General features: G+C 48.2%; 1 protein-coding gene across 5 annotated transcripts in view; it reads right to left on the reverse strand.

Moving 5' to 3' along the window:
- Positions 1–17,461, reverse strand: part of serac1 (serine active site containing 1) — a 192,665-nt gene that overhangs the window by 162,672 nt on the left and 12,532 nt on the right. For all 5 annotated transcript variants that reach the window (XR_005461303.1, XR_005461304.1, XR_005461305.1 and 2 more), the window contains exon 3: positions 3,887–4,023. Coding sequence is in view for 2 of the 5 variants with exons in the window: in XM_038802404.1 (XP_038658332.1) it covers positions 3,887–4,023 (137 nt within the window). In the remaining 3 variants the exon portion in view is untranslated. The remainder of the gene's footprint in view (positions 1–3,886; positions 4,024–17,461) is intronic.

The following is a 17,461-nucleotide window of genomic DNA, read 5'->3' on the forward strand; positions in this document are numbered from 1 at the left end:
GCCGGAGGTAGTCACGGAAGGTCAGACGGGCTTTGTAAAGGGCAGACAACTAACAGCGAACATTAGAAGCCTGCTGAAGTGATCATGACCCCACCCAGGGAGGAGACACCAGAAGTGATCATCTCCCTGGATGCAGAGAAGGCCTTCGACACAGTCGAATGGAGAAGAGGTGCTGTAACGGTTTCGGACAGGATTCACCTCTCATGCGTGAAGCTACATTACAGCGCTCCGATGGCGGGCATATGGACGAACACCACCAGCTCTCTTTACCTCCGGCTGCACTGAGGCATGAGGTTTCTTTGTCCCCGCTACATCAGCTCTGGCAATTGAGCACTGGCCATCGCCCTCAGATCGGGGCAGCACGGTAGCATTGTGGATAGCACAATGGCTTCACAGCTCCAGGGTCCCAGGTTCGATTCCGGCTTGGGTCACTGTCTGTGCAGAGTCTGCACATCCTCCCCGTGTGTGCGTGGGTTCCCCCGGGTGCTCCGGTTTCCTCCCACAGTCCAAAGATGTGCAGGTTAGGTGGATTGGCCATGATAAATTGCCCATAGTGTTGGGTGGGGTTACTGGGTTATTGGGATAGGGGGAGGTGTTGACCTTGGGTAGGGTGCTCTTTCCAAGAGCCGGTGCAGACTCGATGGACCGAATGGCCTCCTTCTGCACTGTAAATTCTATGATAATCTATGATAATCAGCAAAAGGGTGGGGAGGGATTTGGAAAGGAGACAGGGAGCATAGATTCTCATGATACATAGATGACCTGCTCCTTTAGGTGTTCAACCCCCTAGTCAGCATGGGTGGAATAACGAGACGTCTAGGGGTGTTTGGAGTCTTTTCGGGTTACACACGTAACCTGAGAGCAGGATGTTCCCCTTGATCCCGCAGGGGAGGATTATGTTGTTTATGTCTATCTGTGTTTATCTGTGTGTGGCTGTGTGTGTGTTGGAGAAATGTGGGAGGCCTTGTCCTTCCAAACCTTCAATTCCAGAACTGGGCAGCCACCGTAGACAGAGTACGGTGCTGGGTCAAAGAGCCGGGAGCAGAATGGAATGTTCCGGACGCTGGCCAAGGCCCCACTCCCATGCCCATTCCCCCAGCCAAATATTCAAGGAGCGAGCCCAGTGAAGTCACGCTGAGAATGTGGAACCAGTTCAGGCACCACTTCGGACTGAGAGAAATGTCCACCATGGCCCCCATCTGCAAGAACCATAACTTCCCCCTGGCGACACTAGACGCGACCTTTAAATAGTGGAGATAGGACGAGCTGACATTAATGGAATGGTAGGGGACCTATAGACGGCAGGCTAGCGACCCTGGGGGAACTGACGGACAAACTTTAGCTCTCGAAAGGGAACAGGTTGCGATACATGTGGCCGAGGAACTTCTTCTGTAAGGAGACAACAATGTTGCCTTGACTACCAGGACTGGCTCCAAAATGGGGGTGGAAACTGCGCTAACATGTACGGACAATTACTGGAAGTAGTACGGTCATGACTGGATGAGACATGGGAGAAATGGGTGGAAGAGTTAGGCATAGAGATAGTGGAAGGACTCTGGAGTGAAGCACTGCACAGGGTGAATGCCACCCCCTCATGCGCAGGGCTGAACCTAATGCTGCTGACAGTAGTGCACCGGGTACACTTGACAAGAACATGCACGAGTGGATTCTTTCCGGAGGTAGAGGATAAATGTGAACGGTGCCAAGGAGGCCCAGCCAACCAAGCTCACATGCTCTGGTTCTGCAGGAGAGAAATAGTTATACAGGTCTCTAGATTAAGAGGCACAGACATGCGCTTCTGTGGACGTGAATGAGACTCCCAGGGTCAAGGATGTCTCTGAACGAACACAGGACATCCAAGGGGGAGGGTGAACAACCACAGGTCGTAGGTACGAACGACATAGGCAGGAAGAGTGATGTGGTCCTGCAGAAGGAGTTCAGGGAGTTAGGCAGTAAGGTAAAAAGCAGGACCTCTAGAGTTGTAGTCTCAGGAGTACTCCCTGTTCCAGGTACCAGTGAGGCTAGAAATAGGAGGATGGTGCAGCTAAATACGTGGCTCAGCTGGTGATGTAGGAGGGAGGGTTTCAGATTTCTGAACCATTGGGATCTCCTCCGGGCCAGGTGGGACCTGTATAAGAAGGACAGGTTGCATCTAAACTGGAGGGGCAGCAATATCCAGGCTGGGAGGTTTGTTTGAGTCATTCGGGAGGATTTAAACTAATATGGCAGGGGGGTGGGAACCAGAGTGCTAGCTCAAAAGGTGTAATAACTGAAGGCGAAATAGAGAACAAAAGTAAGAGAACAACGTTGAGACGAGACTGGCAACCCAGGGACAGGTGATCTAGAGGTTGTATGAGCTGGTGGGGGAGCATGAGGAACACTGCACCTCGATGGCAGCGGAGAAGGGACTGATGCGAGACCAGCAGAAGTGACTGTTGGAGAAAGTGGAGATCCGATCTCGTAGGCAGAACATCCGGATTGTGGGTCTGACGGAGGGGAACGAAGGAACAGGTGCTGGTGCGTAAGTCAGGAAGATGCTGGAGAAGCTGCTTGGGGAAGTGCGTTTGACCTGTCGTTAGAGGTGGATCGATCCCACAGGACGCTGATGCGCAAGCCCCAGGGGAGGTGCGAGCCGCTGAGGGCGATGGTGGTACGAATGCATCAGTTCCTTGATAAGGAACGAATCATGAGGTGGGCCAGGCAGATGAGGCGTTGCACCTGGGAAGGTGTTGAGATCCCTGCGTACCAGAACCTGGGGGCAGAGCTGGCAAAGAGGGCGAGCTGTAATAAGGTCAAGTCGGCCCTGTACAAGAAGAGAGTAAAGTTCGGACTACTGTACCCGGCTAACCTATGGGAGCAGGGAGTTATACTCTGGCTCGGCGGAGGAGGCAGTTGGCTTCATGAAAGAGAATGGACTGGCAGGAGAAGGCGGACTTTGAACTTTGATGGAGGAGAAGTGGAGTGAATGTACTGTATTGCGAAAAACTTCGATTTTGATGTTGTTTTTATTTTGTCTGTTTTGTGGCTTTAGGCTGGTTTACAGTTCTTTGTTAAGGGACGAGGGGTGTGTCTCTGTGTTTGGGCCTTGGGAGGGATTGTTTGTTTTTACCTCTTGCCTTTGTCTTGATTGTTTGCACTAATGTTAAGATCTGTGGGACGGGGCGGGTGGGGGAAACAACACTGCAAACGGAGAGAGGACTTTCAAAGTGGAGGAGGAGGAGGGTTGATGACGGTAGTTGCCCAAGGGCAGGCCGAATACTGGCCTAGGAGAGGTTCTGGCTGATTGGCAGGGGAGGGGGGGGCGAGGTGCCCCCCGACCGGACTGGTCATGCGGAGTGCTCGGGGACTGAATGAGCCAGTCAAAAGGGCCCGTGTGTTCACGCACTTGAGGCAACTGAAGGCGGATGTGGCCATACTGCAGGAGACACTTTTGAAGGTGGGGGATCAGATTAGGTTAAGGAATGGATGGGTTGGGCAAGTGTTTAATTTGGGGTTAGACTTCAGAACGAGGGCATTCGATGTAGGGAGCATAGAGGCAGACCCAGGGGGTAGATGTGTCATGGTTAGTGGGAAACTGGAGTGAATGGCTGTGGTGTTGGTGAATTGTCCCGAACTTGGATGACGTGGAATTTATGAGACGGGTACTGGGGAAGATTCGGGCCCGAGATTCGCATTAACTGATTATGGGAGGAGATTTCAACACGGTTCTTGATCCAAGGCTGGACCTGTTGAATTCTAGGTCTGGGAAGATATCAGCTATGGCGAAGGAGCTCTGGGGGTTCGTGGAGCATATGCTTTTTTTTGGGGGGGGGGGGGGGGGGGAAGAGATTCTAAATTTATTTTTAAAAATAAAAAGAGTGAACTTAATGTAAACAGTAGGACTCACCCTCCAATCCTTGCTGTTCTAGTGGAATGGTGTACACATAAATATACGATTTCAATTTCTCTTGTTCCACAGCCTGTGTGTCAAGAGTCACGCTTTCTCCCAGTGCCAGGATTTCGTAGGTAATAAAGATGCAGCTGCTATTTGTAAGCAAGAAAAGACAGATTAATTAATTTCAACACACTCTTTTCAATGCTTACTTTAATCATCCAATCAATTTGTAATAGTTTTCTATAACTACACGTTAGCTTTCTGTGAGCTCATTTACATTCTTGAAAATGCAACAAATTAAAATGGTCCTTCAGTGCTTGAAACTAAGGCCCAAGTAAATCATTGCCAACTGGAGTTTTATACACTTCAATATGATCCCAATACATAGAAAAGTCACTTCAAAACTTTAAAGGTAGCCAAGCCATAGAATATGGGGGGAGGGCTTCAATTTCCATCAACATGAGTGACTCTGTAGCATTGCTGGTGGCGAACTGGCCCAGTCCTGAAGGGCATATCTTCCAGACTGGGCTGACATGAAGTGGTGAAAGAACAAACAAGTATTAAACCCTCTTAACCTTATGTGTTGGTACTGTTATGTTTTACAAACTTTTTGATATAAAATGTTAAATATCAAGAAAAATATTGTTCAAAGCAAACCCTCTGGACTTCACCAATCTAGGACGGCAGGTGGCGCAGTGGTCAGCACTGCTGCCTCGGCGCTGAGAACCCGGGTTCGATCCCGGCCCTGGGTCAATGTCTGTGTAGTGTTTGCACATTCTCCCGGTGTCTGCGTGGGCTTCATCCCCACAACCCAGAGATGTGCAGGGTAGCTGGATTGGCCATGCTAAATTGCCCCTTAATTGGAACAAAAATAATTGGGGACTCTAAATGTATTTTAAAAACTTCATCAATCTATCGGTCGTAGATACAACTTTTCAGAACAGACCTAGCAGATCAAAATAAGGCATCCATGAGGCAATGAGGACAACCAAACACAATCTGTAACCTCATGGTCTGGCATATCCCTCATTCTACCATTACCATCAAGCCAAGGTCAACCACATTTGTCCCATGATAAGTCTAGGAAGGCATGTCAAGACCATTACCAGCCAAGGGTAATGGTGAGGTGCCAACCTGACTACGCTACAACACAGGGTGATACGCATGTTAAACTACAGAAGCAGTATGCTATATATAGAACAAAATGCATTAGATCAAAGTTCAGCCGCATCGAGTCATGATGGTGGTGGATAATTAAACAGCTAACGAGAGGAGTCCCATGTGGAGTTTGCACATTCTCCCCGTGTTTGCGTGGGTTTCACCCCCACAACCCAAAGATGTGCAGGGTAGGTAAATCGAACACACTAAATTGCCCCTTAATTGGAAAAAAAAAACTAGAGGAGGAGTCTCCAAAAATACCCCTTTCTCAATGATGGTGTAGCCAGAAAGCTAATGCAAAAGACAAGGCAAAGACATTTGCACCGATTTTAACCAACGCTGAATAGACAGTCCATCTTGGCCTCTTCCTGAGGTCCCACCATCACAGATACCAGTCTTCAGACAATTCAATGAATTCCACGTGATACCCAGAAAAGGCCGGGCACTGTACAGCAACAAAAGCAATGGGCCTGACAACATTTCAGCTGCAGCACTGAAGGTTTGAAGCAGGGATCGAAGCTGGGACCTCGGCGCCGTGAGGCAGCAGTGTTACTCACTGCGCCACCGTGCTGCCCTGTGAGTTGCCTTCTTGAACTGCTGCAGTCCTGGAGGTGTGGGTACACTTACTGTGCTGTTAGGGAAGATATTCCAGGATGTTGCCCCAGCGACAATGAAGGAGTGGCGATATATTTCCAAGTCAGTGAAGTGAGTGACTTAGAGGGGAACACAGTTTCACAGTTATCAGATGAAGAAGAAGGTCTCGAGATGGGCCAAGCAGAATCGGGAGGCAAGGTTGGAAGGCAGTGGTATTTGTACATTGCAGGGTGTCACAGTGGAGCCGACGAGAAGGTGTGATACTTACATAGATACACAGAAGTTAGGAGCAGGAAGAGGCCTTTTGGTCCTTCGAGCCTGTTCCACCATTCACCACGATCATGGCCGATCATCCAACTCAACAGCCTAATCCTGCTTTCTCCCCATAGCCTTTGATCCCATTCTCCCCAAGTGTTATATCCAGCCGCCTCTTGAATATATTCAATGTCTTAGCATCAACTATTTCCTGTGGTAATGAATCCACAGGCTCACCACTCTGTGTGAAGAAATGTTTCCTCATCGCTGTCCGAAATGGTTTACCCTGAATCCTCAGACTGTGACCCCTGGTTCTGGTAACATCTTCCCTGCATCTACCCTGTCTAATCCTGTTAGAATTTTATAAGTCTCTGTGAGATCCCCCCTCATTCTTCTGAACTCCAGTGAGATCAATCCCAACCTAGTCAATCTCTCCTCATATGACAGTCCCGCCATCCCTGGAATCAGTCTGGTAAACCTTCGCTGCACTCCCTCGGGAGCAAGAACATCCTTCCTCAGAGAAGGAGACCAAAACTGCACACAATACTCCAGGTGTGGCCTCACCAAGGCCCTCTATAATTGCTGCAACACATCCCTGCTCTATACTCTATACTCTACCTAGCTAGCCAGCCCTACCTAGCTAGCTGTCCCTACAAAACTAGCCAGCCCTACCAAGCTAGCTATTCCTACCAAACTAGCTATCCCTACCAAGCTAGCCAGCCCTACCTAGCTAGCCAGCCCTACCTAGCTAGCTATCCCTACCAAACTCTATACTCTATAGCTCTATACTCAAAACCTCTCACAATGAAGGCCAGCCTTCTTTACCGCCTGCTGCACCTGCAACTGGTGCACAAGGACACCCAGGTCCCACTGCACACTCCCCTCTCCCAATTTACAACCATTCAGGTAGTAATCTGCCTTCCTGTTTTTGCTTCCAAAGTGAATAACCTCACACTTATCCAAACTATACTGCCTCTGCCATTTTTTAGAATTTTAGAATTTTAGAACAGTACAGCACAGAACAGGCCCTTCAGCCCTCGATGTTGTGCCGAGCAATGATCACCCTACTCAAACTCACGTATCTACCCTATACCCGTAACCCAACAACTCCCCCTTAACCTTACTTTTTAGGACACTACGGGCAATTTAGCATGGCCAATCCACCTAACCCCGCACATCTTTGGACTGTGGGAGGAAACCGGAGCACCCGGAGGAAACCCACGCACACACGGGGAGGACGTGCAGACTCCACACAGACAGTGACCCAGCCGGGAATCGAACCTGGGACCCTGGAGCTGTGAAGCATTGATGCTAACCACTATGCTACCATTTGCCCACTCGCCCAACCTGTCCAGATCATGCTGTGGGATCCCTGCATCCTCATCACAGTTCACCCTCCCACACAACTTGGTATCATCTGCAAACTTTGAGATGTTATATTTCTTCCATCATCCAAATTATTAATCTATATTGTGAATAGCTGGGGTCCCAGCACCGACCCCTGTGGCACCCAGCTAGTTACTGCCTGCCAATTTGAAAAGGACACATTAATTCCTACTCTTTGTTTCCTCTCTGCCAACCAGTTTTCTATCCACCTCAATACATTTCCCCCAATCTCATGCGCTTTTGCACAATAATGTTGCACAATAAGTTCTGATGCAAGACTTTGTCAAAAGCCTTTTGAAAGTCCAAAAATACCACATCGACTGGCTCCCCCTTGTCAACTGTACTGGTTACATCTTCAAAGAATTCCAACAGATTTGTCAAGCATAATTTTCCTTTCATAAATCCTTGCTGACTCTGACTAATCATGCCACTGCTTTCCAAATGTTCCGCCAGAAAGTCCTTGATAATGGATTCAAGAATTTTCCCCACTACTGACATGAGACTTACTGGTCTGTAATTTCTCTCTACTTCCCTTTTTGAATATTGGAGTGACGCGAGCTACCCTCCAATCAGCAGGGACTGTTCCAGAATCTATAAAATCCTGGAAGATGATCACCAATGCATCCACTTTTGCCAAAGGCCTTTAACAGAGCAAAGTCAGAGCTTTTTAAGAACAGAGTGCATTTCAGGATGGCCTACCCAGCAAGGCCGGGGGGGGCACGCAGACGCCTAGGGACCATGGGCTGGATTCTCCGTTCCAGTACAGGCCCTTCGGCCCACGATGTTGTGCCGAACTAGTCTGAAACTAAGATCAAATCAACCTATTCCCACTCATTCTAGTTCACTCCATATGCCTATCCAGTAGCCGCTTGAAAGTTCCTAAAGTGTCCGACTCCACTACCATAGCTGGGAGTGCGTTCCAACCACTCTCTGAGTAAAGACCCTACCTGTGACATCCCTCCGAAATCTTCCACCATGAACCTTATAGTTATGCCCCCTTGTAACAGCTACATCCACCCAAGGAAAAAGTTGCTGAACGTCTACTCTATCTATCCCTCTCATCATTTTGTACACCTCAATTAAGTCACCTCACATCCTCCTTCGCTCCAATGAGAAAAGCCCTAGCTCCCTCAACCTTTCCTCATAAGACCTACCCTCCAATCTAGACAGCATCCTGGAAATCTCCTTTGCATCCTTTCCAAAGCTTCCACATCCTTCCTATAATGAGGTGACCAGAACTGCACGCAATACTCCAAATGTGGTCTAACCAAGATCTTGTACAGGTGCAGCATAACCTCACGGCTCTTAAACTCAATTCCCCTGTTAATAAATGCTAACAGACTTTCTTCACGGCTCTATCCACTTGGGTGGCAACTTTCAGAGATCTATGGATATGAACTCAGAGATCTCTCTGTTCCTCCACATTCTTCAGAACCCTGCCATTAACCCTGTAATCCACATTCAAATTTGTCCTACCAAAATGAATCACCTCACACTTATCAGGGTTAAACTCCATCCGCCACTTTTCAGCCCAACTCTGCATCCTAACAATGTCTCTTGGCAGCCTACAACAGCCCTCCACATTATCCACTACTCCACCAATCTTGGTGTCATCAGCAGATTTACTAACCCAACCTTCAACTCCATCATCTAAGTCATTGATAAAAATCACAAATAGCAGAGGATCCAGCACTGATCCCTGTGGTACACCGCTGGTGACTGGTTTCCAGGATGAAAATTTACCATCTACCACCACCCTCTGTCTTCTATGTGACAGCCAGTTACTGATCCAATCAGCCAAATTTCCCTCTATGCCATGCCTCCTTACTTTGAGCCGATCATGGGGCACCTTATCAAACGCCTTACTAAAATCCATGTATACAACATCAACTGCTCTACCTTCATCTATGTACTTAGTTACCTCCTCAAAGAATACAATCAAACTTCTGAGACAAGACTTACCCCTCACAAATCCGTGCTGACCATCCTGGATTAAGCTGTATCTTTCCAATTGATCATAAATCCTATTCCTCAGGACCCTTTCCAATAAGTTACCCATGACCGAAGTGAGACTAACTGGCCTATAATTCCCAGGGTTATACCTATTCCCTTTCTTGAACAAGGGGACAACATTCGCCTCCCTCCAGTCTTATGGCACTATCCCTGTAGGTAGTGAGGACATAAAAATCAAAGCCAAAGGCTCTGCAATCTCAACCCTCGCCTCCCAAAGAATCCTCGGATATATCCCACCCATCAGGCCCAGGGGACTTATCTATCCTCAGGCTTCTCAAAATTTCTAACACATCTTACTTCCGAACAGGGTGCTCTTTCCAAGAGCCGGTGCAGACTCGATGGGCTGAATGGCCTCCTTCTGCCTGTAAATTCTATGATTATCCAGTACCAAATCCAATGTGGCCCCGCCTCTTGTCGGTCGATCCACATATTGTGTGAGGAAACCCTCCTGCACACACTGGATAAAAACAGCTCCATCCAAACTATTTGAATGATAGTGGTTCCAATCAATATTTGGAAAGTTAACGTCACCCATGGCAACTGCCCTGTGACTACCGCACCTATCCAAAATCTGCATGGCAATCTTTTCTATGTTACTGTTTCGGGGTCTATAGAAAACTCCTAACAAAGTGACTGCTCCTTTCCTATTTCTAACTTCAGCCCACACTACCTCAGTAGACAGATCCTCCTCAAACTACCTTTCTGCCTATCCTTCACCTGCTACTCCTCCACCTCTTTTACCATCTTCCCTAATCTTACTGAAACATCGAAACCCCGGAACCTCCAACAACTATTCCTGCCCCTGTTCTATCCATGTCTCCGTAACGGTCACAACTACGTAGTCCCAGTTACCAATCCATGCTTCAAGCTCATCAACCTTATTCCTGATGCTCCTCGCATTGAAGTCGACACACTTCAAATCACCTTCATGCCTGCAGGTCCACTCTTGTGACCTTGGTACCTTCCTTAGTACTGCACTACCCTCAACTTCCTGAACTCCAGCAAAGCTATCTCCTGGACTACAAATCAGTTTCCCATCCCCCAGCCAAATTAGTTTAAACCCCCCCCGAAGAGCTGTAGCAAATTTCCCTCCCAGGATATTGGTGCCCCATTGGTTCAGGTGTAACCCATCCTGTTTGTACAGGTCCCACGTCCCCCAGAATATGCTCCAATTATCCAGGTAACTGAAACCCTCCCTCCAGGATATGGGCGTTTTGATGCCCGTATCGGGAGTGATGGCGGATTTTGAATTCTCCAGCCCTGAAAAGCAGCACACTGTAGGAGTACCCCGCGCCGATTATTCACAGCCTCACCAGCCCCCGCGATGCTCCGTCCCCAACCGGCCATTTATTTCCCGACGGCATAGGTTACGTGTGCTCATACCGTCTGGGAACCTCGCATGGTGGCTGCGGACTCAGTCCGGGACCGCCACAGTCGGGGAGGGCTGATCCGTGGGCAGTGGGGGGGGGGGCTTCATTCGGGGCTGGGAGCACTGTGGGCGGGCAGTCGAAAGGGGGCAATTCCTTAGCGCTCCAGGTCCACGGGTTGAGTCCGCTATGGAGCTCAGAGCGGCGGCTAAAGGTCGCCGCTTTTCGCATGTACGGCCTCAGTACCGGAGGTGCTGAGGGCCGTTATTGGCAGCTAGAGCTGCGAGCTCTACGCTGCCTCCCTGCTAGCGCCCAACAAAATGGGGAATCGGTGGCCGTTTTACGCCAGTTTTCTTGGCGTAAAAGGTGACCGTTTTCACACCGGCATGGGGACTTAAATCTCCAAAACGGAGAATCCAGCCCCATTTCTTTGAGACGGCGGAGGAGGCGGGGCTTTCATGAAGGCTGAAGGACTGGGACTCAACTGAGATGGGGACTGGAACTTTGTTGTTGTGGTTGGGATGAGGAGGGTATGTTCTTTTGTTTGTGCCCTTGAATTTCTTTGTACATACGTCGTGGTTAAAGTAAAATTTTGTTTTGGGTGTGTTTTTGTTGTGCGTTTTTGTTGTTTCTCCTCCCCTAGGGTTGTAGTGGGTTGGAGAGGGTACGGAGGTGGGGGGGGGGGGGGGGAAGAGTGGCAGTTTTAGGATGGTAAGAAGTCTTACACAACACCCGGTTAAAGTCCAACACGTTTGTTTCAAACACTAGCTTTCGGAGCACTGCTCCTTCCTCAGGTGAAACGCTCGTGTTTGAAACAAACATGTTGGACTTTAACCAGGTGTTGTAAAACTTCTAACTGTGCTCACCCCAGTCCAATGCCGGGATTTCCACATCATGTTTTAGGATGAGCTAGGGGGCGGGGTAGTCTTGATATGGGAGGTAGATGGTGGAGATGGTGTGGGTGTGGGGTGTTATTTTTAGTTCCTTTGTTGCGGATGCCAGTTGGGGCTCGGGCAGGGTCACCTCGCTTGCAAACTGGATTTGGCTGATGAACGGGAGCGAGTGTGGGTTTTCTGGGATGTGTGGGTACAGTTGGCTGACAGCAATTGGGGGTAGTTCTTGGTCCATTCGTGGGGTGGGCTCTGGCTCCAGGAACCAGGTGGAGGATAGGATTATCCCTCACAGTGGACATGGCTGATATGAAGGGGAGGGGCAGGAGGTGAGAGACCCCAAGTCAGGATATTAACGTGGAATGTGCGGGCATTGGGAGAGCCAATAAAGTGGCAAGAGTTTTCGCTCACCTGAAGGGCTTGAAGCCGATGTGGTGCTCTTGCAGGAGACCCACTTGTGGGTGAAAGGCCAGGTACGGCTTTGTAAGGTCTGAGTAAGTCAGGTGTTTCACTCGGGCTTTGACAATAGGGCCCAGGGGTAGCAATACTGATTAACAAGTGAGTGCAGTTTCAGATGGAGAAGGTGGTGGCAGATATGAGATAGTTACGGGTACTTTGGAGGTAAAGTTAGTGGTGCTGGTTAACGTGTATGCCCCTAATTGGATTTCTTGAAGATGATGTTGGAGGCCATTCCTAATATGGATAAACATGAATTGATTCTGTGGGGGGACTTGAATACAGTCTTGGATCCAAAAGTGGATCGTTCTAAGCCAAGGTCCCTGGCCCCTTTGGGGGGGAACGAAGGTGTTGGAAACGTTTATGAAGGAGATGGGGGGAGCAGACCCGTGGAGGGTCTTGAATCTGGGGGGCAGAGAATGTTCTTTCTTTTCCCCAGTACATAACATATACTCACAGATCAATTTCTTGTTGGCCGGGGTGGAGAAGGCGGAATATTCAGCCATTGTCATCCCTGACCATGCCCCGCAGCTGGTGGATAAGGTCTTGGGGAGGTGGCCGGTGTGGTGGCCAGCGTAGAGTTTGGATGTGGGGGCTAATAGATTTGGGGTTCTGCACAAAGATGGCAACAGTGATTGGCGAGTATGTGGGTTTAATAAAAATGGTGCGGTATCGCTGGTGTTGTGAGAGGCTTTGAAAGTGGTGGTGTGATGAGATAATCTTGCATACAGGTTGATAAAGAGGCAAGGGAGAAGTACCAATGGCTGGTAAATGAAATTCTGGAGGTTGATGGCAAGTTCTTGGTAGATCCCACCCCAGAGCTTTTTGCCAGAAGGAAGGAACTGCAGACACAGTTTGATCTGTTGTCCACAGGTAAAGCTATGTGCAATTGAGGCAGGTAAAAGGAGCAATGTAGGAGTATGGGGAGAAAGCCAGTTGCTTATTGGCGAGCCAGCTTAGACCGCACGGGAGAAGGTGAATAGGGCTTTTGAGGAGTTTTATAAAAAGCTGTACAGGTCAGAATCGCTGGAGATGAGTCAGATATGGTTTTTGGAGGGATTGGGAGTGCCCCACAGTGGAGGAGGAGGACAGGGCTGGATGAACCTTTCTAGATTGTGGAGGTTCGGATGGCTACTGGGAAAATGCATAAGGCAAGGCACCGGGGCAGGATGGGTTCCCGGTGGAATTTTATAAAAAGATTGCCGACCGGCTGGTACCGCTGTTGGTGGAGATGTTTGAAGATGTGGTAGCAACGGGGCACTCCTGGAGGTAATGAGGCAGGCATCCATTTTGCTTCTGTTAAAGAAAGAAAAGGACGCAGTAGAGTGTGGGTCGTACTGGCTGATATCTCTACTAAATGTGGATGCCAAGATTTTTGCTTAGGTGCTGGTGCTCAGGTTGGAGGAGTGTCTTCCCCAGGTGGTTGGTGAGGACCAAACAGGGTTTGTAAAGGGTAGGCGGTTATCCATGAATGTGCAGCATCCGTTGAATGCGGTGCTCTTCGTGTCGTATGGGGGGAGCAAGAGATTATTGTGGCATTGGATGGGGAGAAGGCTTTCCATAGGATGGAGTGGAGTTCCGGTTGGCATGTTGGAACGATTTGGGATTGGGCCCAAATTTGAGTCATGGGTCAAGTTGCGATATAGAGAACCCAAGGCAAGTGTCCATACGAATTATTTGAATTCGGAATACTTTCAGTTGTATAGGGGAACGAGGCAGGGGTGTCCTATGTCTCCCCAGGTTCAATCAGTAAAGACAAACATTTTACCACAGTTTCTATTTTTATTCTGAAGCCTGCTGGTTTTTCTGCCAAAAACATTATTATTGGGAGTGGAACAGTTGATCTCGTCATTTATCTGTGCAGGTAATGTAGCCAGGATCCGGAAAATGGTGCTTCAGAGAGGATGGTAGTCAGAGGGTTTGGCTCTGTTGAATTTGATTTATTACTATTGTGCAGCGAATGCCGAGCTGGTGCAGGATCAGGGTGCAATTTGTGTAAAAATGGAGTCAGGTTCATGAAGTGGGTTGGATTGCAGCGCTGGTAACAGCTCCACTTATGTTCTCCCTGGGGAAACACTTGGGCAATCCAGTGGTGATGGGCACATTGACGATATGGAGACAATTTGGGCAGCATTTTAAACTGGAGCGGAGGCTAAGGGTGAACGCCACATCTTAGTATGCAAAACACTAGGGTCAGACAATTAAAGGTGATGCGTAGGGAACATATAACGAGGTCAAAGATGAGCCGGTTGTTTGCGGGAGTGAAGGACAAGTTGAGCGGTGCGGGAGGGGCCCGGCCAATCGTGTTCAGATGTTTTGATCTTGCCCTGAATTGGGGAGGTTTTGGGCACCATGTCAGCAAATTTGCAAATGGATTTGGAGCCCAATTCTCTTGGGGCCATATTTGGGTTGTCGGACCTGCTGGAGCTAGATGGGGGCGGGGATGGATGTTTTAGCCTTCGCCTCGCTGATTGCTCGCAGGTGGGATTTGTTGGGGCAGAGGTTAGCTTTTCCGCACTGTGCCTCAGTATGGTTGAGGCATCTAATATAATTCCTGTACCTTGAAAAGGTTAGGTTCACCTTGAGAGGTGCAATCGAAGGGTTCTATAAAAGATGGCGCCCGTTCATTCTGTACTTCAAAGAATTGGTCACCGACAGCTGCTGGGGGGAGCAGGGAGTAGGCTCTGCAGAGGGGGGGGAGGGGGAGGGGGGGGGGGTTGTATTGGGATACTGAGGTATTGGTTGTTTGCTCTTTGTACTATTTTTGGTTAGGATGGGGTGTTTGTTTTTCTTATATACTAAATGTTACAAACTTACTAAAAATATTTCCCCCCAAAAATGTATGTATATTGTAAACAGTTGTGGTTCCAGCACTGATCCTTATGGAACCCCACTGGTTACAGGTTTCCAACCTGAAAAAGACCCCTTGTCCCCACTCAGTTTCCTGCCCATTAGCCAATTCTCTATCTATGCCAATACACCATCTCCAACACCATGGGCTCCTATCTTGTGACTTAACCTTTTGTGAGGTACCTTGTCGAACGCCTTCTGAAAATCCAAATACAACACATCTTACTGGTTCCCCTCTATCTACTCTGGTTGAGACTTCCTCAAAACTCTACCAAATCAGTCAGACACTATTTCCTTTTCATGAAGCCATGCTGACTCTGCTTGATTAGATTTTCCAAATGTGCGGCTAATACTTCCTTAATTGATTCCAACATTTTTCCAATAATAGCTGTTTGGTTAATCTGCCACTTTTGCTTCCCTCTCTTTTGAATAGGGGTGTCACACTGGCAATTTTCCAATCATCTTGTACTTATTCAGAATCCAAGGAATTTTGGAAAATTACAACCAATGCATCCACTATCTCTGGAGTTATTTCTTTTAGGATCCTATGATGCAAGCCATCAGGGCCAGGGGACTTAGCTGCCTTTATCCCATTAGTTTGTCTGATACTACATCACTAGTGATGGCGATGGTATTTAATTCCACCCCTGTATTCTTCGGAAGGATCTTCCACCGTAAAGACTGATGCTAAATTTCTGTTTGACACCTCTGCCATTTCCTTGTTCCCCTTAACTATCTCCCCAGATTCATTTTCTAAGGTGTCGATGTTCACATTGACATCTTTTTCTTTTTATATATTTAAAGAAGCTCTTATTATCAGTTTTTATATCCCTCGTAGTTTATTTCCTTCCTCTTTATTATCTTTTTAGCCCTCCTTTGCTGGATTCTGAATGTATCCCAATGCTCGGGGCTATCATGGACTTTTGCCTCCTTATGTGTTCCCCCGCACCAACTCCATACTCTCCTTAACTTGCTTGGTTAGCCATGGTTGGTTTATCCCCGTCTTAGAATCTTTCCTCCTTACTGGGATATTTTTAGCTGAGAGTCACGAATTACCCGATTAGTAAGTTTGTGGACAACAGAAAGATTGGTGGAGTTGCGGAGAGTGAAGAGGACTGTCAGAGGATAAAGATCGGTTGGTGACTTGGGTGAAGAATTGGCAGATTGGAGATTAATCTGGACAAATGTGAGGTAATGCACTTTGGACGGTCTAATACAGGTGGGAAACCTCACGGTAGCATGGTGGTTAGCATCAATGCTTCACAGCTCCAGGGTCCCAGGTTCGATTCCCGGCTGGGTCACTGTCTGTGTGGAGTCTGCACGTCCTCCCCGTGTGTGCGTGGGTTTCCTCCGGGTGCTCCGGTTTCCTCCCACAGTCCAAAGATGTGCGGGTTAGGTGGATTGGCCATGCTAAATTGCCCGTAGTGTAAGGTTAATGGGGGGATTGTTGGGATACGGGTTACGTGGGTTTAAGTAGGGTGATCATTGCTCGGCACAACAGCGAGGGCCGAAGGGCCTGTTCTGTGCTGTACTGTTCTAAAGTTCTAAATGGCAGAACCTTTAAGTATATTGACAGGCAGGAGGGATCTGGGTGTCCACAGGTCACTATAAGTGACAATGGATACTATAGTCAAGAAGGCATGCTTGTTTTCATTGGTCGGGGCACTGAGTATAAAAATTGGCAAGTCATGCTGCAATTGTGCAGAACCTTACTAAGGCCACATTTGGAATATTGCGTAGAGTTCTGGTCACCACACTGCCAGGATGATGTGGATGCTTTTAAGAGGATCCAGAAGAGGTTTATCAGGATGTTGCCTGGTCTGTAGGGTATTTGCTGTGAGGAGAAGTTAGGTAAACTCGGATTGTTGTCACTGGAATACAGGTAGAGGGGCAACCAGATAGACGTTGACAAAATTTTGAGTGGCATGGACAAAGTGCATAGTCAGACGCTTTTTCCCAGGGTGGAAAAGTCACTAGGGGACGTAGGTTTAAGGTGCGAGGGCCAAAGTTTAAAGGAGATGTGCTAGGTAAGTTTTTTTTTTTTACACAGAGGGTGGTGAGTGCACTGCCAGGGGAGGTGATTGAAGCTGATATGACAGTGGCGTTTAAGAAGCATCTTGCTGAACACATGAATAGGCTGAGATAGAGGGATACGGACCCGGGAGTGCAGACGGTTTTCATTTAGACAGGCATCATGATCGGTGCAGGCCGAGAGCCTGTTCCTGTGCTGCACTGTTCTTTGTACCTCCTTAAATGTCTGCAACTTATTGTTTACTCTATTTCCTACTAATCTATCCACCCAGTTTTTAAAAAAAATAAACATTTTATTGAGATATTTTTGGTATAGTAACAACAACAAAAGAAACAATATACATGAAACCATAAACCAAAAGCCATTTACCTCTCGTACAGGTCCCTCCCTTATTGACCCCCTACTCTAATTTAAACTACTACCCCCCCCCCCCCCGTCTGCTGACGATTAATTTCCCGCAAAGAAGTCGACGAATGGTTGCCACCTCCGGGTGAACTCTAACAGTGACCCTTCTCAAGGGGAACTTGATTTTCTCTAAACAGAGAAAGCTAACCATGTCCGATAGCCAAGTCTCCGACCCGGGGGC

Source organism: Scyliorhinus canicula, chromosome 1 (assembly GCF_902713615.1).
Source record: "Scyliorhinus canicula chromosome 1, sScyCan1.1, whole genome shotgun sequence".
Lineage (NCBI taxonomy): Eukaryota > Metazoa > Chordata > Chondrichthyes > Carcharhiniformes > Scyliorhinidae > Scyliorhinus > Scyliorhinus canicula.